Source organism: Anopheles arabiensis, chromosome 3 (assembly GCF_016920715.1).
Source record: "Anopheles arabiensis isolate DONGOLA chromosome 3, AaraD3, whole genome shotgun sequence".
NCBI classification, from domain to species: Eukaryota; Metazoa; Arthropoda; class Insecta; order Diptera; family Culicidae; genus Anopheles; species Anopheles arabiensis.
The window spans coordinates 4,908,157-4,934,293 of NC_053518.1; the positions used below are offsets into that span (position 1 = coordinate 4,908,157).

At 47.4% G+C, this 26,137-nt stretch overlaps 1 protein-coding gene across 11 annotated transcripts; it reads left to right on the forward strand.

The window, feature by feature from the left end:
- LOC120904750 (extensin-like) lies at positions 1 to 25,687 on the forward strand. Of its 11 annotated transcripts, none has more exons than XM_040315030.1 (7): positions 1 to 109; positions 8,449 to 9,159; positions 12,628 to 12,740; positions 19,715 to 20,160; positions 23,077 to 23,427; positions 23,733 to 23,924; positions 24,143 to 25,687. In XM_040315030.1, exons 2-7 carry the CDS (start codon positions 9,068 to 9,070, stop codon positions 24,965 to 24,967), a joined length of 2,019 nt encoding a protein of 672 aa, XP_040170964.1. In that variant the 5' UTR covers positions 1 to 109; positions 8,449 to 9,067; the 3' UTR covers positions 24,968 to 25,687. The 11 variants fall into 11 exon arrangements, with proteins under 11 accessions (XP_040170964.1, XP_040170967.1, XP_040170966.1 ...); XM_040315033.1 differs by lacking the exon at positions 1 to 109 and adding an exon at positions 115 to 209; XM_040315032.1 differs by lacking the exon at positions 1 to 109 and adding an exon at positions 174 to 265.
- The last annotated feature ends 450 nt before the right edge of the window (positions 25,688 to 26,137 follow it).

Sequence of the window (26,137 nt, forward strand, 5' to 3'; positions counted from 1 at the left end):
CGGCGTGCGAATTCGCGCAAGAAGGTCGCGTTCGAATCCAGTCTCGCGCTCGCTCACAAAACGCAGCAAACGCACCATATCCCCACCCTATCGACGTGTTTGCGATCGGGTAAGTGATCGAGAGACGATCGGTTGGCGGGTTTTGTTTTGACTTGGGCCGATCGGTTGGCGTCGGTGTTTGTTACCCAGTTCCGAGCGACTCCGCAAAGGTTAGCAGCGTGCTAGTAGTGTTTGCGGGCTGCGTACGAGTGGTTCTCTCGGTCAGGTGGGACTCGACAGTTGTGCCGTTTTTGCGGTTTCTCAGGTACGGCGAGAAAGTGAAGTTGAGTTTATAGTTGACATCGAACCGAATTGTGCGTCCCTGTGCGGGTGTGTGTGTGTTGATTGCGTGCACGATTGTTTACTGTATTTGGTGAGAAATTTGGAATGTTTACTTCCCGCCATTTGGTGAGAGTAGTTCCGCCCTAGTGCGAAGCGTGCCACTTTGCTAGTGAATGGGTGGCTGTTTTCGGGGGGTCCTCGAATGTGTAACCTTTCGTGAAGGTGTGGTAATGTGCAGACGTCGTATCGTAATGGCACAGTCGTAACAATCGGTTCGAACTTCTCGATCAGCATCGAAGCATCGTAATGCAGCGCAAACTGAACTGCATAAACCCTGCTGCCATGTGCCATGTCGTGCGACGTAAGAACCTTGCGCTGCACACACTTGCATTAAGTGCGTTGAGCAACGACGCGAAGAGTGAGAAAAGAAACGAACCGAACCGAAATCGAACGAAATGATTCATTCGCAATTTTAAGTGAGCTTTTCGGGTGAAGGAAGCTTTTTTTCCGTTTGCGTTAAATGTGCGTGTTTGTACGAGTAGTGTTGTGCACGTGTGTGTGTGCTGACTTGGTGCAATGTGTGTGATTGTTCACGTGCTTTACCACAGCGCCCAACCGCCCCCCTCCCACCCATATATCCGTGGTGGTGGCGCCCCGCGATGTTCGTGCGATGCAGTGTAGCGTGACGCGGCTTCGAGAAATAAACAGTAAAAAAAAAAACCGTTTCGGCGTACAGCAAGCGAACTATTCCTTTCATTAGCGATGTGATATAAATTAGATTAGCAATCATTCAATCCTTCACCTCCCCCGAAAAAAGGGAAACAAACAACCAAACAAATAGCGGAAGAGAATTTCCCGGTCAGATAAAGAGAAAAAGAGGTTATTGGGTGCTCATTTGCACGTTATTTCGATTCGCGTATCTCGGTTTAGAAGGGAGAGGGAAGAACTGTGCTGGTTTGTGTGTGTGGCCGTTGAGGGAATGGGTAAAGATAAACATTGACCTGATTTCGGTGCAACTGTTATTTCATGGCTGAGCGCATGACTGGTGCACTGGTGGGCGGGAGCCGGCATGTATGTATTAGTGATGGGTAAATTCAACAAAAATCCGGAATCGCTTCCGGATGACTCCGCCAAAATTGGAAGCGATTCCGGAAGGTAGGTGCGAAACTCCGACCTCGGAGCCGTCCGGAGCCGTTCGGAGCCGTCCGGAGCCGCTAGTCGGCAGCCGGAGCCGGTCGGAGCCGTCGGAGCCGTCGGAGCCGTCCGGAGCCGTCGGAGCCGTCCGGAGCCGTCCGGAGCCGCTAGTCGGCAGCCGGAGCCGCTAGTCGGCAGCCGGAGCCGTCCGGAGCCGTCGGAGCCGTCCGGAGCCGTCGGAGCCGTTGGAGCCGTTGGAGCCGTTGGAGCCGTTGGAGCCGTCGGAGCCGTCCGGAGCCAGCCGGAGCCGTCCGGAACCGGCGGAGCCGTCGGAGCCGTTGGAGCCGTTGGAGCCGTCCGGAGCCGTCGGAGCCGTCGGAGTAGTTGTAATAGTCGGAAGCATTCTGAAGCGCATTAATTTCCCGATATTAGTGATAATTTTATTGTAAAAAACAGCTAACGAGTAAAAAAAGAGTCTTCTTCATTTATTGATATGAAGTTTTTTGTGTGTTTTTTTCAAAAATAAAGCCAAAAATAATTGTTTGCTCCGTATATATACATAGGAAAAAAAATGAATCAAATTAGGAGGTCAAGGAGCAATAGAACTATGACGGGAGGTGGGTTTGATAAAATACGAACGAGGCAGACGAGTGTAATTATGGCAGTTTTGCACGGTTGTTTACATTGACTAACGTGTATGGTTTAGGCCGCACTTGTTTTTTACCGAATAACATGATGGCACATGGACAAGACAAAGAATATAACTATCAATCATCCGTCCATCTTTTATGAAAATAAAGATCAATAATAGTTTGATTCATAGTTTTTACCTATATATACGGAGCAAACAATTGTTTTTGACTTTATTGTTTAAAAAAAATACAAAAAAAACTTCAGAGCAATAAATGAAGAAGACTATTTTTTTACTCGTAAGCTGTTTTTTTAAAATGAAATCATCGCTGATATCGGGAAATTAATGCGCTTCAGAAGACTTCCGACTATTACAACGACTCCGACGGCTCGAACTGGCTCTGTCGGCTTCGATGGTCCCGACGGTCCCAACGTCTCCAACCGGTTCCGTTGGCTCCAACGACTACGACGGTTCCGTCGGCTCCGTCGGCTCCGGACGGCTCCGTCGGCTCCGGACGGCTCCAACCGGCTCCGTCGGCTCCAACTGCTCCGACGGCTCCAACGGCTCCGACGGCTCCGGACGGCTCCGACGGCTCCAACGATTCCGGACAGCTCCAACGGCTCCAACGGCTCCGACGGCTCCGGACGGCTCCGACGGCTCCGACGGCTCCAGCTGCCGACTAGCGGCTCCGGACGGCTCCAACGGCTCCGGACGGCTCCGGACGGCTCCGACGGCTCCGGACGGCTCCGACTGCTCCAGCTGCCGAATAGCGGCTCCGGACGGCTCCGAACGGCTCCGACGGCTCCGGACGGCTCCGGACGGCTCCGACGGCTCCGGACGGCTCCGACGGCTCCGGACGGCTCCGACGGCTCCGACGGCTCCGACGGCTCCGACGGCTCCGGCTGCCGACTAGCGGCTCCGGACGGCTCCGGACGGCTCCGGACGGCTCCGACGGCTCCGGACGGCTCCGGACGGCTCCGATGGCTCCGGGCGGAATCGTCGGTTTGAATTTTTCGGAATCGGAGGCGGAGTAGCAATGCTCGGAAGCGATTCCGAGCCGTGGGTGCGATTCCGGCTACCCATCACTAGTATGTATGTGTCTGCGTCCTGGGAAAAAACTTAATTAATTCTCAGCCGATTTGAGCCAGTTTGTTTTCGATTTTATCCCTTATTTTCACTTCTGTGGAGGGCTACTAGAATGTTTGGCTGTTTCGTTTAGCAATGTGATAATAGGAATGATTCTATTTGATCGAATTAATACGTCGCGGACGCTTGTGCTGCAATGTTTATTGATTTATTCAAGCCAGAGGCATATTTTGAAAAGAACCTTCGATGAAACGCGCCTTGGTTATTTCAAACATTTATGCTCTGAATAAAAAAAGCATGCTTCTATTCTTTTATTTCAATGGCCACTCAACAAAAAACAGGTTGCAAATTTGAATGAATGGATAGTAATTATAATTCACTTACTACTTCTATTCGCTACTGAATTCGGCTAATGGAGTGACCCTTGGGGCTTGTTTCTGTACCCATCAATTGATCAAGCGCCGAAAAAGGACACACACGCGAACAAACATGAATGCGATTTCTGATTGCTTCTTAATGACACTACTAGCGTCGGAATCGATCGAGTTGCTGCCGCTGAGCGTGTTGCAAAGCCAATCATGCCAACAGTTGGAATGCCCAAAAATCGACAAAAAACAGCCATAACATCCACACGAATACACACACACACTGGTTCGTCCGCTCTAATCATCGACCGTAAAGTACCAATTTGATGGTCGAAGCTTCGAGGGGCGCTAGCGTGACCCATCGCGCCCAAAATATGTCAAGCAGTGGCTGCAGGTTAAAAAACCTATCAAAAGGAAAACAGGTTACACCGCACAAGCGAACCACCGAAACCCATTTCAACTCACACTTCAACACACACATTGAACTTGATCTTGTGAGACAATCCACGCCTTTGGCGGCTTTGTCGAGGTTTGTGAAGAGTAGTCACAGTAGTATCGACCCCGGCTCACCCGCAAATGTCACTGTCGCCAAATGTGGCGCCCACACTTGTGCCAGTTATTAGCTCGGATGAGCTTTTTGGGTTGCTGAGCCGCGAAGTTGGGGCGAGCGATTAGTGATCGGTGTTGCGGATCGCATCAGCCGACCCTGACGTTCGGCAGTGGCCAAGGCCAAGAGCAAGCAATGCGATCTGTGGGAAATGGCCAAGATCGGCACGTATTGAGCGCGAGTTGCGTGAGAGGTTACGCGGGCAGCCGCATCGATAACAGACCGACGGCGCTCTGTTTGCGGTGGCGTACGCGGGTACCTTGGACGCGTGCGTCCATGGCCCGGTCCAATGATGCGCACCACTAGTAGGTGAGTTGGGTTGGCGATTTGGTTCGGTAAACGATTTGGATGTTTGTTGGAGGTTTTCAAGATGCTTCCAAAGTCTAGCTAGCGCGCGGCTCTAGTTTACGCTCGGGGCGACGACGTTGAACTCGTTTGTTGAGAAGCGAACCGGTAGAAGAGGCCTCAAGGTCTTGCTATGAGTAAGATGATAAGCATCGGATAATCTTAGACGTCAATTAGAAGCAGCCGTGCGGTTGTTCTAAATGTTTTGAAGTTTTGTAAGGCAAAAGCTACCGGCATTCATGTTAACCGTTTGGAACGTTGTTTGGCGTGGTCGACTAATTGGTTCATCGTCTAACGGAGCGATGTCTGGAAAGGACTTTACAAAGGAAGACGCCATCGTTGTGTATCGCAATAAAAACGCTAATGTACATTCGGTTCATCAAATGACTCAATGTTTTGGACTATCGTTTAACTGGCCTATCAAACAAGTTTTTATTGGGTTACAAGCTGAGATTTTCTCTACAGTAACGGGGTGTGGTAACGAGGAAATAAGAGAATTAGTCTCATCATCATGTCCCATCAAAATGGAAACAAATTTGCTACCGACATCCATTTAAATTCTTGTCGCTACGAAAATCGATTCAGAACTGTACTGCTACTGCCAATTCGCAACCCAAACGAAAAGCCCTCAAGAATATGCAAAACATAAATGGTAATTGAAAGGGATCGGGAGCTTCCAACTGCAAAAAAGGAGTACTCCCTCCAAAAAACCATTTCCAAAAAACACATGAAAACCCCAGTGAAGAAGGGCCACCGTAGCATGAAAATTATGGTAATGAGCACTTAAAGCATCAGGTTCTGAAATTGAAATGCAAATGAGCAGCGAGCCCTGTTGCCGGTGGATAATAGAAGCGCGTGCTCTTTTTTCTTTGTCCGCTACGGGCTTTAAACGATAAGGAGTTATTTTCGATTGTGTTATCTTCCTCTCGGTGGTTGCTTCTTACACAAAAGATGTTAATAGCTTGTAAGGCAGGGCTTTGGGCCGCTCTTGTTGGGTAATGAAATGCGTTTTTCGAGGACAGAAATAGACGCAAAGACGATGTTTGTGTTACGCTTTTATTTTTGTTTGGCTTCGACATAAGCTTTGTTGGGGGTGAAGTAACGCTTGGAAAAGCAGTACATATGCAGCAGATTTTAACGCTTGTACTCGGTACCTGTGGATGGGTTTGACGGGTAATCAGCTGTTACCGATCGAACCGAACGACTCTTGTCCTAACGAGACCTGCATTCCGCAAAAGCAACGCTACGCAACCTTGACGAGTAAGCGAATGCACAATTATCTAAGCCCAATCAACGGTTAGACTTCCTACTTCCGGGATTCCTTCGCGCCGTAAGCGATTCACACCCGGGCACTGGAGCAAGATTCGTCTCCACATATGGGCAACTCTGAGTTGTTGTTGTTGTTGTTGTTGTTTTGGAATGTTTTTCACGCGCAGTAAAACGTGTGGTAATAGGGTGGAGCCATAAATTCATAAAGCTTTATGACACATCGTTCCCAATCAATACGATTCGATGCCCTACCGGATTAACCGGTATGTTCTGATTATCTTCCTGTTGTTGGAGCAAAATCAAAACGTTCTGTGGAATCTCCTAGTTAGTTCCTATTTCCAAAAAAACACGCATTCGAGGGTCAATCGATCAAATCGGGGTTTGCTTGACCTGTAGACGGTGTGTGTGGTAGAGATTGTGGCCAGATAATGAAGCACGATACATCAATCACCCGGTTTGACCTGGGTCCGCCCATCACCGTGGCACACGTCAGTGGGGAAAAGGATGGTCCATTTTTTTGGTCCGTGGAGGAAGATTCCTAACACACAAGCAGTCACGAATGCGTGCGAGCTTTGGAAAGAAAACTGACGTGAACAAATTGTTTACCATTAGGTAGGAAACACCTTTGCAAAGAGAGGCTAGTGCATCGATGGTATGTTCCCGTGAGACGTTGGAATTCGGTCGTGTGTATGGGTGGTACGCCTCAGTTCGCAAACGCTTCGAAAGTGAAGATACCGTGTCAAGCTAAATTGCACGCTTCTCTTGTGAGAACGTTTCCTTTTGCGGCCATAGAATTCTCTCCGTTTCGCTCGGGTCACATATCTTTGCACATTTCTTATGCTCCCCGGGCGACCTTTGTTAGTTGATTAGTGACGAAGGGGAAGGTGTGCCGTCTTTTCAATTTGCCTCATACAAGCAAACGACCAAACCATCCATCAATTGGTAACGAAATGGCACCATTCTCTTCACTTATTCACGCCAAAAAGTTTCCTGTTTTTGGCTTATTGAGTTTTTGGGAAGGGGAGATATCGCTGGTCATCAATAATAAATTCGCAAAAAAACGGGGCGATACGGGAAAGTGTTCTGTTACGCTTCTTTGCAGTCTCGGGCGTTGGATAGATCCTGTTGCGGACAAAGTTTATATCGTGACGATTAGATCAAATTTCCGGTTTTCGTGTTTTGTGCGCAGACGAAATCAATCTTATTGGCGCCATGCGACGAAAGCTGCTTTGTAGATTGATGTGATGCGATTAGGTTGCAAAAAGAAAGTGGTGTTTTATGAGCCTGATTACGGTAATGATGCAAAAAGTTTCAGTGATAATGCGTTTGCTGAATGTTTAAATATAGAATCTTAAACTTTTTCTGTGCCTCGTTATTCACAGGAAGTTGAAGATTCAACCCATAAATCGAAAGAGTGATGTCTTCCCTTTCAACTTATCCACACAGTGGCCAACGTGCACATCTAATAATTCGCATCACTGGCCGTGAATATTGCCTTCTTCGAGAATGTTTGCTTGCCACCGATGTCTTCTTGGTGCGTCGGTTTTGTCTTCCTCCCGGTAGCCAAACCAAAACCGACCGGCCACAGAGTTTGGCTTTGGTGTATTGATTTTCGCGTTCTGTTTATCGCGTGGCAACCTAGCGGCCTTGACGACTGGGACAGGATGGCGTTACTAATTATGCACACGTTCGTCATCGGCGGGCGGCAGGTTTCGCTGGTGCGAGAGAATGCGCAGAAAAAATAAAACGACTCACTAGACCAGTTGAAGCAAGATATTTTGGCGGGGTAGTAATTGGAAATGGTCCAATGGAACCGTTCGAATGTAAAAGATTTGGGCGGAATTTGACAGCAGCTGTCATCGACGGGACCTCGTAGAGCACGCCGTCAAGGCGACACACTGTTGTTAGGGTTTCTTTTTTGGCTTTTCTTATGAATTCTGCTCTCCTAAGTGGTTCGAGTAGTAAGAGAAACAAAAGCTCGAGGAAGTTGATGTCCTCCTTTTGCAATGGTTGTCATGGACCTGCCATTAGTAACTAGATCGCCAATGACTAGAGCTCCAGTGAATAGTTCTACCCAGTAAATTGATGTAATAGCCAGTGGTGCTTTGCAACAAAAAACCAAACGAACCTTGCACAGTCAGAGAACGGCCATCAGCTAGAATGCATGAATCTGCAACAATGGTCCGCAACAGTGCCCTCCCATCGGCATTTGCATGATGCAATCCCACTGGAAGCGCATGGTTAGCACCCAAAGCACCACCGATGCATGGTAGCATTCGGAACGAAACTTTCAACTAGCAGCATTTACCAATGGCAGGTAGGGGCATGATTGCAGGGTTTAGAAAGGCCCACTTCCCAAACGGCTTGTGTGAGAGTTATAAAGCGATTCGTCGTTAACGTCTGGCGATAATTATCTTTCGATTGGTGTGTGGTATGGTGTGTGCGGCGTAGGTACGACGAATCTATCGGCTCCCAGAGCTTCCGATGCAAGCAGCAGGCCTAATGCCCAGTTGGAGGTACCATTTCGAGCTGGGCCGGGTGGCCTTACTCAAGGTTAGAGGTGCCTCCCTGTCTGTAACGCCCTTTTTAGGTCGATGGCCACACGGTTTATCGGGCCGCAACCACATGCCAACTCCAAGCCAATAGGGTTGGTGGGCTCTGTTATTTATGTCATTTTACTAATTTTACAGGTCACTCGTGCGGTAAGCATTGTTGCGGATACAAGGACCTACCGGAATAAAAAATATATAGGCTCGTTTCGTGAGTATATGTGCCAGTGACAATACAGTGTGGTTTAGAGGGCAGAGAAACGACGGAGAACAACGCACCAACGGCGGATATCTCGTGTGAAGTAAAATTTATTCCAGTTTCGTGCAAGATTTGAGCAGCGACGCAACGGGGAAAATCCCAACATTTATAAAAGCCGGCCTGAGTGTATGCTTATGTGTGATTGTGTCCGGTAAGAGTGCGTGTCGACGTAGTGTGCCAATGCTGTAACCGTGGCCGTTACACGTGTGTCTGTGAGTTTGTTGTGTGGAAAGCGAAGCCCTAGACCCGATCTAAGCGGTTCCGGAGACAATAGTGTTGATTCTGGGAAACGCGGCACGTCAACCAGCGCACTCCCAGCCCTTCAAACGCCAAGCAGGCGGTATGTGACCAGTGGTGAGGTGGGCACAGGTGTATCAAGATTAAAGTGCATGCGCTCTGAGGCATCGAAGTGGGAAGTCTGGCAATACGGGCACAGAGACACAGCGTGCAAACGATTAGTACCAGGTCTAGCAATACCCGAAGAGGGTTACCCGTGGCAAGATGCGTAAAGTTTGGCTCCTCGCCAGCGTCGTGCTGGCGTTTCTCGACTTTGTCAAATCACAAGAAGTTGCTCGGACACTCTACAGTACAAGGTAAGTGCATTCGGAGGAACCAGAACAATTGGCTGACACACATCGGTGAAGAATTAGAGTTGCAAGTTGCTTTATTCAGAATTCATTGCAAAAATTGTAAGGTTATACACACTCTCGAATGTCCATCAAAACAACTTTCTAGTGGTGTGAAGCTTGAGCTCAATCGATTGTTTGTTTGGTGTTTCTGCGATGTGCTGAAGTGGTTCCGGAAGATCAAAGCCAAGCTCTCGGACAAACGATAGACCAGTAGCCACGAGCGTGCGTTTATGTCCGGAAGGACATCCTCCCGAGCGAGCAGAAAAGTGCTGAAGTGAGTGGTGCATTCTCGTCTCGCCTGAGTGCATCTTTTACGACCGTTGTCACTGTGATTGTTGCAACCCACCACCGGTGTATCGATCTACTGGGGCATTGGTTTGAGTACGTACCAAGAGAAGGTACTTCCACCAGCAACGAGAGCTGGGGTGGAGTGTACAGTGGTAGCACGTTGTAGACCTTGTGAGGCTCAAAAACGGTCATCCTTCCGGGCCGGAGGGGGAATGGTCGTAGCAGCACAAGATGATGAAGAAGAAGTGTAACAACCGAAAAGTTATTACCTTGGCCATCGGTTAAAGCCACACTGTGAGGCGAGGTGGTTTCGGTGGTTCGAAAAAAAAAACGGTGCGCAAACAATCAAATATTGACCGCACAGTGCCAAATGGTTCCTCCTTCAAACGGAATGGTTGACGCTAATGCTCTCGTGTGCATGATGATGATTGTTCCGCTGTGTGCGGCTTTTACTGACCTTTACATCCCACCCGCCGTGTGTGTGTGTGTGTGTGTGGCCATATGGTTGGAGCCGTTCATTGCTGATGCTGAGATGCTGATGTGCGGACTCTATATCACAAGTCAACAAGCCGCACTTCCTTCTGTTTATAAAGCAAAATATCAATTTTCATCGCATGGGGGGGGTTTTGGTAGTTCGTTCTCTACCGTTTGTGACTCTCAAGCACCCGCTCACAAAAAAACTAGCAAGTTTTTCTAGTGCACTATGAAAAGAATACTATACGTATACCACTCACCAACCGTGAACAATTGGCATCGATGTCAATGGATGTGCGATCGTTGAGCGATCGTTGACTTGCCATCAAACACGCAACCGGCATTTAGCGTTGCACAGCAGTCAGCACACTTAACCTCCTTGAACCGCTGAGGATGTTTGTGTGATGTGCTACTTCCTTTCGATTCGCCAGAAGATGTCACCCCACCAGACCTTTGTTTGTGTGCACTAGGAAGTAGTTAGTTCTGTTTGTATGCTCCTCTTTTGCGGTGGTAATTATTTGGGCACGAGTTGTCAAAAATTTCCTCACAAAAAACCCCCTCACGTCAACCATCACGCCGATTGAGAGATGATCTGCTTTGCATACAGTTTCGCTCTCCGGAGGTTCTAATTAATGCCTTGAGCAATCGCACAGATCTCCAGTTCATGGTGAGTTACAATTTTGGACGCCTCATCTCAATGACTGCCAGCTGCTGTGTGTTGTGTAATTTATTTCCCTTCCACGCATGTGTGATACATTAAAAGGAACGATTTATTACCGGGACCGACAGGGTTTGATTGCGGTCGATTACAGTGCACAACTGAAGGTTAGCGGCGGTCATATGTTCCTTTCCAATGGGGCGGTGTCAGTGCGAGTCAGTAATAAATCGTTGGAATTTGTGCAACAAAAAATCGTGTTGAATGCAGGCTATTATTATTTGCTACGATTCTACGTCAATTGGGAGTTTAGATCTGTGCATAAATTATGAACGGGATGAGCTTTGATCATCCCCAGGGGGTTGGAACAGTATCACTCTTTTATACTTTTGAAGATGCGCCCAGCAGGAATGTGATTGAAGTACAAACAGTACAATTATTGATCAGTCACGTGTTGGTTTAATGGTAGCATATTAGTTCGGTTTATTAATTGGATGCATTGATGTACATGGTGTAGTAATTAAATAGCAGCAAAATTAATCGGTCGTTACGTTTAGTGTTTGCGTGCCGATAGAAATCTCACACCGATAAGATGATCATACCAGCTCAAGCTCGGAGGCACGAGGATCTTGTCCAAACTGATCATTAATGTTGTTTTCTTAGCATTTGATGACTTCAGGCACACTCTTGTCGATTGCACTTGTGGCGAAGAGGCCACACAACATGTTCATCATCCTCTTCTACATTTTGGTGTGCAGTATGAGTGTAAAGAAAAACAATCCAACAAGCAAACGGGAACAAACAAGAGTTCAAAAAAACTATTTATCATGTTCAATCGGGAGAAGTAGCTTCTTCAGCCTCTGTTTTATTAATAAAATAAAAATACCTCATCGTGCCTTTGCCTCTGCCAGCATCCTCGCTGGTGGGAACGAGTTCCATTCCGGTTGTGCAAATTTCGCCCAAAAATTCCAATAACTGTTTACCAATCACTTCAGCCGACCGGACGACCCCGCTCTTAGCTGGGTGAAGATTCAAATTTCGAACACACCAAAGGTGTTTGTTCGAACGATGGGCAAAGTTTGCACGCGTTAAGCCTTTGAAACGGTTCGATAACACGATATACCCACCAACGCGTTACGATGTAGTCGCATGATTGCTTTCCGTTGCGAAAACCTTATCTCGCGATTCGTTTCGTGTTCTAAATTTCGCATTTTAGCATGCACAGAAACGAACGGATGGAATTTGTTTTGAATATTGTTTTTGTGTTTTCGCTAAGAATAGCGATGCTTGGTTCCACAGTATGGCAAACAGCTTGGTGGTTTGTTGTTTCGAAATTTCTAGTCCACATCGGGAACCACATGGGGAATTCCGCACGCGAGAACAATCGCATTTTTCGTAAAGCTCGCATGTGCGTGCTAATTAATCCATCAAACGGGCGGGCAAATGAATGCATCAATAGACACATGCGATTGCGTTTAAGTATCACTGTCCGACACCAGAATAATGCAAAGCATCTTATCTGTCGGTCATAATTTTAGCAAAGTGCACCCCATCAAACGAAACCCTTTTGAACCTTCTGTTTGATGCGAATGTTTACGATGTTTGGCTAATAAATTGAGCATTCTCCCTGGTGCCATTTGAAACCGACTAACCGACTCTCTGTGCAGTCAGATTGGTTGATGTGTACGCACCGGAGTGGACATTATTTGACTTTTAGTGTCAGTGGCTGAAAAAGATTAATTACAGCGGGCCTGCTGCAGGGACAATAAATCACACAACACACATCCACACTGCTACCCACAATGGAACCCGTGTCACTGGGTTTGGCCGTTCGTAACGGTCCACGGGAAGCGTAGAGAGTGCTTTTTAAATCGTTTTCCGAGTTGTACGCCCTGTTATGCGTATCGTCACCATTTCGCACCTTTCTTCCCGTTAATGCATTTGCCAACCCGCTTGTTCGTGTCTGCCCTGTAAATAACGTTCAAATAACCAGCATGCTTCTTGTACCGTTGCAGATACGACAACCTGGACATTGACACCATTTTGGCCAGCAATCGGCTGGTTACGAACTACGTCGACTGTTTGCTCAGCCGCAAACCGTGCCCACCGGAAGGCAAGGATCTGAAACGTAAGTACTGGCTTTGGCTTCGATTCGGTGGGGAGAGATGACTGTTTGAGCGACTGTTGTTGTTGTTGGTTCATCCTATTGACCTGATTGTGGCGTCGTGGTGGGGCTGACTCACCTTCGCGAGCATTGGAAGCCCTTGGCCGATGGTTTAGAAGGGCTGTTGGATTAAGTCTTTATATTCATACGTTAATTATCGTTTGTTTTACTGTAATAAAATTACGTTTGATCTCGTGTTGTGATAAAAATGATAATTTAATTTGAAAACCAGGCCACGGCTTAGCGGCAGCAGTATGTGCAAACAAACTTTGAATAATTAAAAGCAAAACAAACAAAACCTTGATAGAAATCCCGCTTACGCTACAGCGATAGAATCATTAGGTTTTCTAAACACGAAGAATTGGTTGTTTCGCACCAAAAACACTTGCAATGTTGCACAAAGAAAAACAACAAAGTGTTCAACAACGGTTTGCAATTCAAATTGCACCGCCAAAAAACGCATCGTGGCGTGCCGGCGTGTGTGTAACTCTTCAAGCTTCAAGCATCCACCCACAACAACCCTGCCTGCACAGCAACGCAATCGATTTGATGTTTGTTTGCGTGTTTGCTGTTCCTTCTACACTTCGTGGCAATTTAGGGTATTTGGTACTGGTACAAATTGCCGATCGAATCGGTACGCTGAAGAGAAAGGAAACGGCCATTTTCTAACGGCTCGTACAAACCGGTGGAATGTGGCCGACGATTAAAAAGCAATATACTTTCGCTTCGCGGCAGTGTGGTAGTGAGGGGAGGTTTTCGGGTAGGTGCGATACGAACACGTCCTTGGCCTTGGCCGGTAGACTTCATGTAAAATGTCGCTCGACTCCTCGACTCGCCGGTGGTGACTTTGAAGCTTTCCAATATACCCCTGGCAGGGCCCGAAAGGTACACCTGCATCGATTAGGTATTTAATTTCCCCGTCACCCTCGTCATTATTCTTATGGTAGTCATGATCATCGGTTGGAGGGGAGAGTGGGCTGGCCAGCAGGATAATTTGTATCCATTTAGGTCCCGGTTAGCCTTTCTCACACCCAAGCTCGGAAGGAGTGCTTTCTAGGACAATCGATGTGTATGGTTCGCTCCATTACCCGGTGTAGTTTATTGAACGAGAATAGGCAAAAGGACCCTCGTTGGAAACATATTAGGTTGAGGTATTAAACAAGCCCTTTACTGCTTCAACCAAAAACGGTCCAGAAAATGGTGAAAAAATAGCTACTTTAATCCCTAATCGAAGGAAAGGATTTGTTTGTACTGGCCTATGCAAACGGTAAAAGCTTTCCCCGGAAACCTTTCCGCTCCTTTATGATCCTTATCGATCTTGTGCCCAACGATCCCACCCAAAGAAAGGTGGATTCTTTGATACTAAAGACAAACAAATCACGACCAGAGCGTAACACAGATCCAGATGCGGTCAAACCCCCCGCGTCCGTGCCCGTAATGGTCAGCTTGACCGGCGAAGGTCAAGGGTTCATTTGCCACTGCCACTTTTACCGCTTGTCCAGGCACCGCGTTGAACAAAATAAACGGAGAAGAAAAATGGATCGCAACTAATTAGCATAACTTCCGCTCCTGGTTCAACGGATCCTGGGTGCCCGTTTCGATGCACTGGAGTCGTATATCTCATGCAGCAGCAGCAGCAGTAGCGCCCCTTTGGATTACCTTGCGAAGGTTGTTTGTGTTTGTGGCGAGGAGGGATGAAAAGGAAACGAATAAACGTTAACGAAACGGTTCCCCACCGGGAACAGGGAGTGGTGGTAAAGCAAGGTGTTGAACGGCGCTTCCCCCCGGGAGATGGAGGCCGGTGAAAGGTGGAAAAAAGGTTTGTAGCAAAACAAAAGAACGAAATAAGGAGAAATTGCGTATTAAAGAGAAACGAAATATGGGTGGTGTGGGATGGGAGAAAATACGATACCTTTCGGTGATTTGTATGCGTTGTGGGTTACGTTTTGTGTTAAAGGGTGGGAGCAGATGACTAAGGCCGGTCTGAGGGGAGAGATGGTATGTTTGTTTATTTTATCATATTTCACGCGGAGCCGAGACCTTGGCTGGAATGCGGAATAATATGTTGTGGAATTTGCTGCAAGTGTGGTACGGTTGGTGTTACAAAATTTTAAAGAGGTGCCGTTTAAGTGTAGTTGGTAAGCCACTCTCTCTCCAGCGGCTAGAGTTTGCGCCAACAAAAAGGCCTTTTTATCACCCACCCAATACACAGCTCTAACTCAATTCACACTGTTTGTTTATCTCGGTGATAAAATCCAGCGCCGAACAGCGCCGAGGCATGATTACGAAAGTTGCCTCCGACAACATTATCATAACAACAGCTCCCCGGAGCAAGGAACTGGTTCGTTCGTTTCGTAGTCGCTCTTCCGCACCGGTATAAAAAGGGGGTGGCGTGCAAAAAACAACCAGCTATGCAAGAAATTGCGCCTCGCCAATGAGTCAAGCAGGGGCAGGAATCTGGCACTCCGGCAAACGGGCAAATCAGGCAGTGCCCGCCCGTGTGGACGAAGTAGTCCACACCGCAATCGGAGCATGGGGACCTTGCAAACGGTTCACCAGCCCCGGTTCGAGATAGAGGAGCTATCTCCCTTTGGGAGGGTGTGAAGTTGACGACATGCAAGGGGAGGACGGGACCGCAGGTGACAATGCGGGACGTGTACAGACTTAAAGAGAAAGTTTCGCGGTCGGCAGCACTACGGTAAGGTGGTCGTTGCGGTGTTTTGTTTACTTTGATCGTGTCATCCGCACGTTGTCCACGCGCTGCTCCGGGTCTGAAGCTGAAGCATTCCTTCATCATCAACGGTGGTATCATCTCGGTAAAAGGGGTCTGAGAGTGTGTGTGAGAGAGAGATGTGCGCAAGAGTTTGTATTTCGGTCCGGGTCCAGGGGTTTTGTTGTGCAGACCCAATGCAGAAGGCTCCCTAGATGCGACTGCGGCTTTTACGGCTGGGTGAGTTGTGGGTTGGCCCTTTGCTGGTTTGTTCGCTGGTTCGAGATGGAAAGCCAACTTCTGGGTTGGGCACTTGGGGAGGACGCAAGGAGGAGGCAAGCCACCCTCTTTACATATGTAATTGGAGGCAAAGTGAATAACAAACAGGGCCACACCACCGAAGGCGATGGGATAGGCTAGGGCCACCCACAAGATGGAGGTTGTGTACGGAATTAACGCGAGCTGTGCTGATGTCGTTAAGAAAGGAGGGTTAGTCGGCCGGGAAAGTAGTTTAAAGCTGTACGGTGTTGCCTCAGGACATACACAGGATGCGTAATAAACCGTGTGAGTGTGTGTGTGTGTGGTTGAAATCCCGCAGGAATGGCTTGAATAAATGAATGAAGCGCACTTAAATAAGGAACTTTACAGCAACTATGCTTTCCGTGCCATGAAAACGTGCTGCAAATAAATGATTTGATTAAAACTTAATCAATGTCATGTGATGTATTGTAAAATAGGGAACCTAACCTGATTAAAATTCAATGTGAATTCCTGAATATTGAAGTGTCTCTTAGGCGCTGGTGAGTTCATTACGAGTGTTCCTGTTTTAAAGGTCTGTAATCAATTCTTATCGCGGTGATTAGCTTTAAGTTGGCGCTATTAACACCGCAACTGAGAAGAGTCAAAGCGTCAGACAAACGATTTATTATGATTAACCTTTTTTAGGCCCCTATTAATGTGACGGTGCGCAATTAAAGGGTAACCCGAATGCACTTTGGTCTTTGTGGTGACTCTGCAATTATCTTGATGTCATCGTAGGTTTTTGTGTGTGTGTGTATGTGGGGCTCTGTATCTCGTGTGTACATTAATTCCGAATGCATTTCAATGCATCAATTCAGCTCTTGAGAAACAAGTTGCTTTGACAAGCAAGCAGCATCCACTTGCACGACAAATCGTTGTCTCTAGCCAGCGCATACATAAGCTTTTGCTATTATTCTACCGTAACCTGAGGGTTTATTCGTGATTATTTTGATTACAATTCAGCATTGCCCCCAGCAAGGTAGATTCCCCCCCAGGAGGCTGTAGACGACAGCCAAAGGTATGCAATTTTATCTCACATTAAATGGTAATTTACGAACGTCATCTCGAGCACGACGTGCTGCCGTTGCGGCCTGTCGGAAACCGGGTTCTGATGGTAATCACCCGATCCAGTACCTGTTGCTGGGAAGATGCACAAAGCCGTTAAGTTGTCTCATCACTCGCGCACTGTGTATCGGTTTCGATGCGACCGGTGTGCAGGAAAATGCTTGTCACACAATTGCACATCAAGTGCTTTTTCAAACCGGGGAACCTGCATCGGAGCTGCACCTAAGCGTTCGCCCGAGCGCACCACCGGCACTGGCAGTATTGTGTGTCAGCATTAACGAGTCTCTGGGCAGAATGACCATTTCCGTCCCTGAGGATGAGGAGCTTCTGGCCACAGCGGACATGATTAATCTGATGTACCTGACGTGTGTGCTAAAGCCGGTTGGTCTTAGCGAAGACTGTGTCACGATCTGGCTGTGCTAGAATGCGGAGGAATTTGTTGGTTATACGCTGCAATGATTGCATCGTCTATGTGTGTGTATGTGTTGAAAATTGGAAGCAAAAGCACTTTGCAATCTGGATGAGCTGGTGCCGAAAGCCCCAAAAGAGCTGGCACGTTGAACAAGGCTCTTATGGCACTCTGGACCACGTGCGGACCGTTGAAGCGATTATTTATTCATCCCATCCGGTTCGGACGGTCCCGTTCTCTCTCTCTCTCGTTCTTCATACACCTAACTGGAAGCTTGAAAGGGCATCCGGTTTTTGTAGACCGGTACCAGAGCACCTATAGGTGGTTGCATATCGCAACCAGGAAAGAGCATCATAGCCGGTAGGAACAAAAACCGTAGGAATTGATCCGCAGGTTGCCACTCGAAAGCTTTAGCCGAGGGGCGCTTCATGTTGCAGCAATCGCACACGCCCATGGCCCATCAATTGGTGCAGAGTTCTAGGCAGAGCCGATGCTTCTAGGGAGAGCTCTTTAGACAAATTTAGCTTTTGTGGTTAACCTGCCGGCTAAGTGTTTTATCAAAGCGGGCTAATGGGAGCGGTTGGATCGAGGGTAGCATTTTCGGTCCTGGCTGGCTCGCTTGTGTAACCTTAACGTAACGAGAGCGCATAAAGGTGATTTAAAACGTTGCAAAGGGAATTATGGGAACACATGTCGCTTTACACTTTTGAGAGTGCAGCTATGGCAGCTAGAATGATGATCCGGTGGTATCCAGATTTTGGTTCTACTGAAAGATGAAGCTAAACCGTTCTGAGAAATATAAAGCTTTACCCATTTCTGTGAAATGCATACAAACTCAAGCTTTGCAAATGAAGCGACAGGAAGTGCAAAATGTTGGGAAGAAGCAACAGAAACAGGAAATCCAACGATGCAACGATAAACTGCAACTTCGCAGTCGGTAAGAGGCTTGCACCGGAAAAGATTTCGATTTGCATACATTCGCGGTTGTGCATTTTTGCAACACGTTGTCGCACGCCGAAGTAGTAGTAGTAGTAGTAGTAGTAGTACCGTTTTTGGGTATGCCAAGTGGCAGCTTGAACCTGTTGAGCAAGTTTCCTCCGCCGTGACACACCGTGGTGGCGGCATGGAGGTATTTTAATTTATTCTCAACACAATCGGCCACAAGGAAACCACCACCGGGTCTGTGTAGTGTTGAAAAGATGAGCTTTCTTCTACGAAACGAATCGAATCGAAGTGGAGTGCAGCTTACGAAGAGGATTCAGAGCACGTTCCCTTTTTATTGTAGTTTTGTTTCCGTTGAGTCCATGTATGACGCATATGGTTGACCATGAATGAAGTAGCAAAATGATGAAATAATGTTCTAAAAGTGTGAAATGATGCACTTTGTTGCTATTATATTATGAACCTTTGCGCTTTCTGCTTTGTTTCGGGTCGTTTAACGAAGCATCCTACCACGACCTATACTTCACATGAGCGATGGTTCGATGGAAATTCCTCTATTTTTCTGTTGCATTTGCTCGGTTTCATGGAAATCCCCTAATGAGTGCATGTTGAACAGAAGAGCTACAGATATTGATAAACTGAGGGTGGAAACGGTGGATTGAAAAGAGCGTATTATGCGCTGTGGTATTGAAATCTGCGCTTGCCATTGTCTCTAATGGCTCATGTTCTGAACGGTTGATAAACTGAAACGAATGTAAAAAAAAGCAAACACATCCGTTTACGAGAACATCATTACCATCTAAAACTCGACATAATGTCAGGCGCGCTTAATGTGAACAGCACGAAACAAAAGATGAACGCATAATTAAGGAAAATTACGGTACACCTGGTATCGGTTACGGGTGTCGATGCTCTACCGACGTCAAGAATTACACATCAGAGACACACATATTGTACAGCAGCTCGTTAATAGCTACCACGTAAGCGTTCTCAATTGTGGAAATTCCTAGACCTCGAAAGGACCCATCCGTGGCAGCAAAGATCACACCAGGGAATCGTATGTCGGTATTGTTTCGATAATGTTCTTCCTGTGCGTTGAGAAGATATGTTGCTTCATCTAGGAATCGTTAAGCCTTTTCATTCCAGAAGGTGTTTTTTACTCTGTTTGATTGAGATGAATAGATCATGAAAAAATCCCATTAACCTTTGCCAACTAGGCCTTTCGTGAGGTGGCCGTTTATTGGCAAGTCTATGGTATTTACATGACTTGTAGAAAAAAAACAGCCAATTTACACGCTTCAAGCTAGTGTAACGAATAGCGTGAAACTAACAAGCATTTAACCTGAAGAAGCATCAAGAGCCCCAGAATGAGCTGGATATTGCCGTTACGAGTGATTAGTTAAGAACGTATCCTCCCTCGTAAACATACATCATTTGATTTTTAAAACCACATTTGTTAGCACACAGTGCAGTCGATCGCGTGAGACTCATGCCATCCTTCTCCCGTTGCAGGTATTCTGCCCGAGGCACTACGCACCAAGTGTGCCCGCTGTTCGCCGATCCAGAAGGAGAACGCACTGAAAATCATCACCCGCCTGTACTACGACTACCCGGACCAGTACCGTGCACTGCGGGAGCGCTGGGATCCTTCCGGAGAGTATCATCGCCGGTTCGAGGAGTATCTGCGCGGGCTGCAGTTCAATCAGATTGGCGGCAGCAACGGTGGTTCGGGCGTTGGTAATACGGTAGTGAGTGGTGGTAACGATAGGCCGGTAAGAAATGACCTCGATCGACAGCCCGCAACACAGAGCAGCAATGTGCAGGCGATAGTGATTGATCCGACGCTGGCCGGCCAGCCGATTGGCAATGTGAATACGCTACCTCCCTCTCCACCAACACCACCGGCGGCGGCGGCTGTTGCGCCAGCTGTGACCGAACGACCTAGGCCTCCGGCACCGGTAGCACAAATTTTATTCCCTACCACTACCGACACAAGCAACACTACCACTACTACTACCACTACTACTAGTACTACCATCATCACCAACACCACCGACACAACTACCACCTCTACTAGTACCTCCAATTCTGGCCCAGTAGAACTCACCAGTATTGCGGCGAGTGCGCCCGCCGCTCCCTCTAATAGCGTTACATCTTCTAGTAATCTAATTAGTCCTTCGGGTGGTACGGTCCTGGCGGCGAGTACTAGCGATCCTCTAGCTCTTCTTCCTCTTTCTTCTGACGCCGGAACCGAGCAGGACTTGACGGCAACGGCCGGACCCGTAGTACCGGTACCGGTAAATTACTATCTCAACATCACTAACGGTGGTTCGCTAACGCTTTGGATGGTACACGTAACACTGGGCGATACTAGACACTAATCGGGCAACAAACAAGACACGGTGCACGGGACGGTAAAGAATGTATGGAACAAAACCAACACACACACACACGCGCGCGCCCGCTTCCAACACCGGGTAATGAGGGGTTGCTAGGGTAACAAAATGGTAGCATCCCATTCTGCAGGTTGCTTGGATGGCTGTACACGCGTGTGTGTGTGTTTGAATGATATCGAATGCCAAATATAGTACAAACACGTTAACCCATTTGACACCTTTGTAGCTTTCTAGCCTCTAACTTTACGCTCCGGGATGTAGTAGTTGTAGGGATTGCAGTGTTGAATTCGTTTTAGCGGAAGAAAATGGCTCTGCGCACTATCAAAAACCGGGTCCGAAAGTTTGCGCTTTCCCGGAATGGTGCCACACATTGCAACACGGAACCTAGAGATAGTCGACCGTTGTTTACGATTTTGACAGTTCTCCGAAACGCCCGGAAGCGCTAGCGGTGGTTGGTTCTGGTCAGATACCATTGGAATGAGAGTTTGTGCATCGATAGGCACGCTTTTCCGCTGGCCGACTTCCGAAAACAAGCTCCAGCATTCGTGATTAAGCAGCATCATTGGGAACGCCATACATCGGACAACGAATTGAAGGATTAAGGATTGCGCTTCGAAGGATCTGCTGGACGGTGAAATATGACTGATACGGTTGTTCGCTTTCACTCGGGTTAATCCTGCCAGTGTGTGCAAAAATGGGAGAACAAGCAGGGGAGTCCATTCGAAGCCATGATGACTTCTCCCCTTTCCCAACATCCATATATTCCTGTGCACGTTGTACGAGAAATCACCGAAGAACAGGCATACAGACGCCCGTGTTTACAATGGAAATGATAATTATTCGCTTAATTGATGGTTTTCCCTTGAAGGAGTGGGTGCGTTCGTTTGATGCCGTTTCAGCAATGAAAGGATTGATTGTTTGCAGCGCCATGGATGAGGGCAGGAGGCTTTATTAATATTTGGTCTCCTCTGTATGTGCCCCCGGGGGCAGTTCGACCGGGGTTCTTTAATTAACACACAAAGGCTTTGGCCCTGTGGATGGATTCCAATTTATGGTCGCACCTGTCAATACAACATTGAGCCCTGTGAAGGGTAGGTGAAATATTAATCAATCAATACCGCTTACAATCAACATCAATATGAAGCGTGTAGGCAACATCAATGGTTTCAACATATTACTTTGGGCGTGAAATATCCAGTAAAGCTACAGGACGGATATTGTTCACAGTAATGAACATTGCACACAATGAGGAGCGTTTTATTGATTTCCAGTAAAAATGTGTTGCAATTATTGTTGAGCAGAATTGCACGGGAGAGTAGAATTGTTATTGAAATTGCGTTGTTAGTTAGGTATTGCACCTCAGTGGGTCCTTCAATGGTGGTGATAATGAGAATGTACCTTGTTGTGCTGCTATTGAAAGGTTTGAATCTCACATCAATAGTGATTTTATTGGGCGTTGTTGTATTTACGGTTTTATTGAGTGTGCAGTAACGTGTTTAACTGATTGAAATATGACAAGAGTTTTGTAGCCAAACCGATTATTAAATAATAATTGGCTTTTTATAGAAAAAAGGAAACGTTACTTATGAAGAATTTAATAAGGGAATGAATATTGATTCATATGCATTCGTGACTGTCCCTTGTTATTGCATTCCAATGTTTACTTTCAATTTCGAGAATAATTATGCACGACCTCGTAGTCCTTCGTACGTTCTAATGCCACCATTCGTTGCATATCACATCGACGGTGAATCTTGATTGAGGTCACAGTACAGCTACCACGAACCGGCACCAAACGAACGGGGTCAAGAAGCATCTAGTCACGCTATACGAACCCATACGTGCCGAATAACTGAACCTGAAGCTTCGCTATTGCAGAAAAGAATGACGAAATTGCAACTCTGGGGAATGCAGTTTTACTTCCCCGCCGAGTCGGGTCGGAATCGAAGCGCCTCGAATGGATGATCCGCATCGAGGTGTAAACAAACAGTTCGATAATTATCTTTCCCACCACCGACGCTACATACTCGCTGGGGTCATTAAAAAATCATCACTTTGTTTCTATAATTATGTTTCCATGCGTGAAATGCGATTTCACGCAGTTCGACTGCCGGCATATTTGCGAGTGCGAATTAATTAACAAGTTATCTCAAAACCACGCTTCTACGTGTTTGCACGCGAATGATCTTGCACAAAGCCCCCTTTCTAGCTGGAACACAAACACACCACGGCACGGTAGCATAAGGTCCTTCCGGACTGATTATCCTGCTGCCGGTGGTGCTACTCTATTCATCTGCACCTGCATGGTTCACAACTAATTTTCCACCGCCCCACTGCACGATGCACCAAAACTGGCAACAAAGAGAGAATTAGAGAGTGTGTGTTTGGAGCAAAAAGGAACTTATACATTTTTGACCATTGCACCCCAAAAACCCCACCCTCCCCTCCCCTCTCCCCTCATCTCCCTTAATTGGACAGATTCCGCAAGAGCTTCCACGGCCGGAGCTCGCCATCGCTACCACGGTCGGTCAATCGCTGCAGCCAGGCGCAACCACACCATTCACGGGCACGGTTCGGCCGGACGAAGTTTCAGCAGTACCATTATGGCTGGGAGCACAATTGGCACAGCAACAAATTCTTCCAGCTCGTCCGGCCGACGAGTCGTTCGCTGCAGGAGGAGCAGGGATTCAAAATTTGGGCACCGCTGGCACCGGGTACCAGCTACCATTGGCTTCGATGTACGGTGGCACCGTTCCGACAACTACGGCTGGACGAGTTGAACCACGGCCCACGTCCGCGGACAATAATGGGCTTGATGAACTACCGACGGTATATTCTGGCTTATTCTGAGAACGAAATTCAATTTGACGCTTCCAATTCCGTGCGGGTATTGTTGGGTGGTAATACTGTGTTGAACCTCTTCTTTCCTCTATTTGCTCGCGTAACTTGAAGTTTCAGTATTTTTTTAGGTTGTGGGATTTACGTTTGTAAAGAAAATGCCTATCGTGGTGGTTGGTATACGATGCGTTGTGATATAGTTTTAAAGGCAAAGCTTTTTGTATGAATGCAGTACCTCTGGCGCCGGTGGAACAACATTCTAATCGAGCTTTATTTTCCCCCGTGTTGCCACATAGGCCCCACCACCGGTCGTGGTGAATCGGTTCGGTGACGACGAAGCCAATGGACGCCCATCTGTTGCGCCTGCTGTTCCCGTAGTGCCGACTACTACTACGACCACGGCAAGGCCCACTACGACGGTACGGCAGACACGTCCCGCCACACGTCAAACGACGACTAGAAATACTCAGCGCACAACAACGCGATTTGTAAGTATCTTTTAGGGAGGTTGGTACATAATGGTTACACGAACTGTCAAACTGCTGTCATTCGTTATGGCGGACAGTAGTAAAATATGTTATATTTGACAGTTAAGTGACATTTTTGACATTGACTTTGTACAAGCGCAAACATAGAACAAAAATTAAAAACGAAAAACAATCTTTTGGCAAAATAAACACGACCAACACAATTCTCACTTTCACAGATAACACGATTGCCACCAACACCGCCACCAACACCTCCACGCACTACTACTACAACGACGACGAGGACACCGACTATATTACCTCAACGACCACCACCACCACCACCACTGTTTGCACCACAACCTGCACCAGCACAACAACAACCAATACTGCCACAAGCAACACCTCCACAACAACAGTACCCATCAGTAGTATACCAGCGTCCACAGGCTCCTCCGAGGGCCAGTCCACCACCTCCACCACCAGTACCACAAGCACCACTACCTACCTCAGCACCTGCTAGACCTTTCTACGTACAAACGGAACCTCCTCGAACACCACCACCACCACCACAACAACAGTACCCAACAGTAGTATACCAGCGTCCACAGACTCCTCCGAGGGCCAGTCCACCACCACCACCACTACCTACCTCAGCACCCGCTAGACCTTACTACGTACAAACGGAACCTCCACGAACACCACCACCACCACCACTACCACCAGTACAACAACAGTACCCAACAGTAGTCTACCAACGTCCACAGGCTGCACCACCACAACAAGCACCAGCAAGACCTTTCTACGTACAGCCGGAACCACCCGCGACTCAGTACGGCCAAACCACTCCGGACAGCATTATTGATCATTTCTTTGTTCCGCCATCGTCACAGGCCGCCAACCAGCCACTCCCCCCGAGCCCGATCGTAGGCCTGTGGAACCAGCTCGGCACGAAGATTGCCGACACGGCGGATGCCATTGCCGGGATGCTGAAGAAAACGGTCGACGTGCTGGTGACGAGCCACATCCAATCACACCAGCGGGCACTGCGAAGAATTCAATAACCTTTACCCCATGACACGCCGCGTGACAGGCATCGAGCAGAAGAGGATCAGAAGGAGAAGATCAGACAGAGAAAGTAGGAGCCGTTTTGTTGAAATTATGTGAGAATGCTTGCCGTTTTAGGCATTAGTTTTCCATCGCTAGAATATTATATCGCAGTATGTATATGTTTGAGCTTGTGTGTGCGTGTGTGTGATTGGAAGTGACAGCATATCCTTGCCACCCCCGCCTCCCCCTCCCCATGACCGAGACATCCCGTGGCTCACAAAAATCCAATTACTGTGGGGATCGGATCAGCTCCGACAAGTGCCCACTGATGCAGACTCCTCAATATAGATTTTTCCCCGTCCCCTCCGACTTTCTTTGACGCATTTGTGGCTGAGCGCGGTATGAGCGAAAACGAATGCAATTTTATTTTACCTGTGATTGAGCGTGATAGAGTGATAACAACGAAGGTGTGTGAATTGTATCTGTATCTGAGTTTCAAGGCCCAAGGCTGTTTCATTGGTTATCCCTTTTTAATGCTTGTTATCTTCATAGTGCTCTTTTTCTTATCGCTTTCAATTACAATCCTTCCTTTGCTGCTTCTATGTCGACATTTAGTACCGATTCTGGATTTGAGCGGACCATACATACTGATCATACAACAGGGTGAATTCTAAAGGTTCATGGATTTGAAATGTATCTTATATTATTACTGAATAAATGTATTTTCTATCATACGAAGGTGTGCAAAATTTAGGCTCAATACATCCGAAACTGCAGACGACTCCTCAAAAGCCATCACAGTAAGTTGTTGAAAGAAATGAATTCCACTTCAGCTGATTTCTTATCATTTTATCTCGCATTTGGGTGCGATTTTGCAACACTTGCTTCTTGAAATGCTTCGCCCACCCCCACCGGAAGCGGAAGCAAAAGTTCTTGCAAAGCAAGATTATTGCCTTCCCGAGGCAACAAGCAACAGGAAACGATTTTATGGCCATCAAGAACCCCGGCAGGCAAAGAAAAATGGGACCGAACACGACGCAACGAAAAAAATAAAATAAATAAATTGCATCCTTTCGCAGTACGAATTGAAGCGTGAGAGCAATCAAATCATAGTGAGCGGAGATTCGGATTTTTCACCACGGCTTATTCCGTCTTATCCAGTTCCACATTCCATTTTGCCGTGC

Excerpts from the sequence above, each read along its gene's own strand:
- LOC120904750 (XM_040315030.1), top strand. The coding sequence starts at position 9,068 with ATGCGTAAAGTTTGGCTCCTCGCCAGCGTCGTGCTGGCGTTTCTCGAC. Across the intron at positions 12,741-19,714 it reads GGAAGGCAAGGATCTGAAAC|GTATTCTGCCCGAGGCACTA; the intron begins GTAAGTACTGGC and ends CTCCCGTTGCAG. Across the intron at positions 23,428-23,732 it reads GGCTTGATGAACTACCGACG|GCCCCACCACCGGTCGTGGT; the intron begins GTATATTCTGGC and ends GTTGCCACATAG.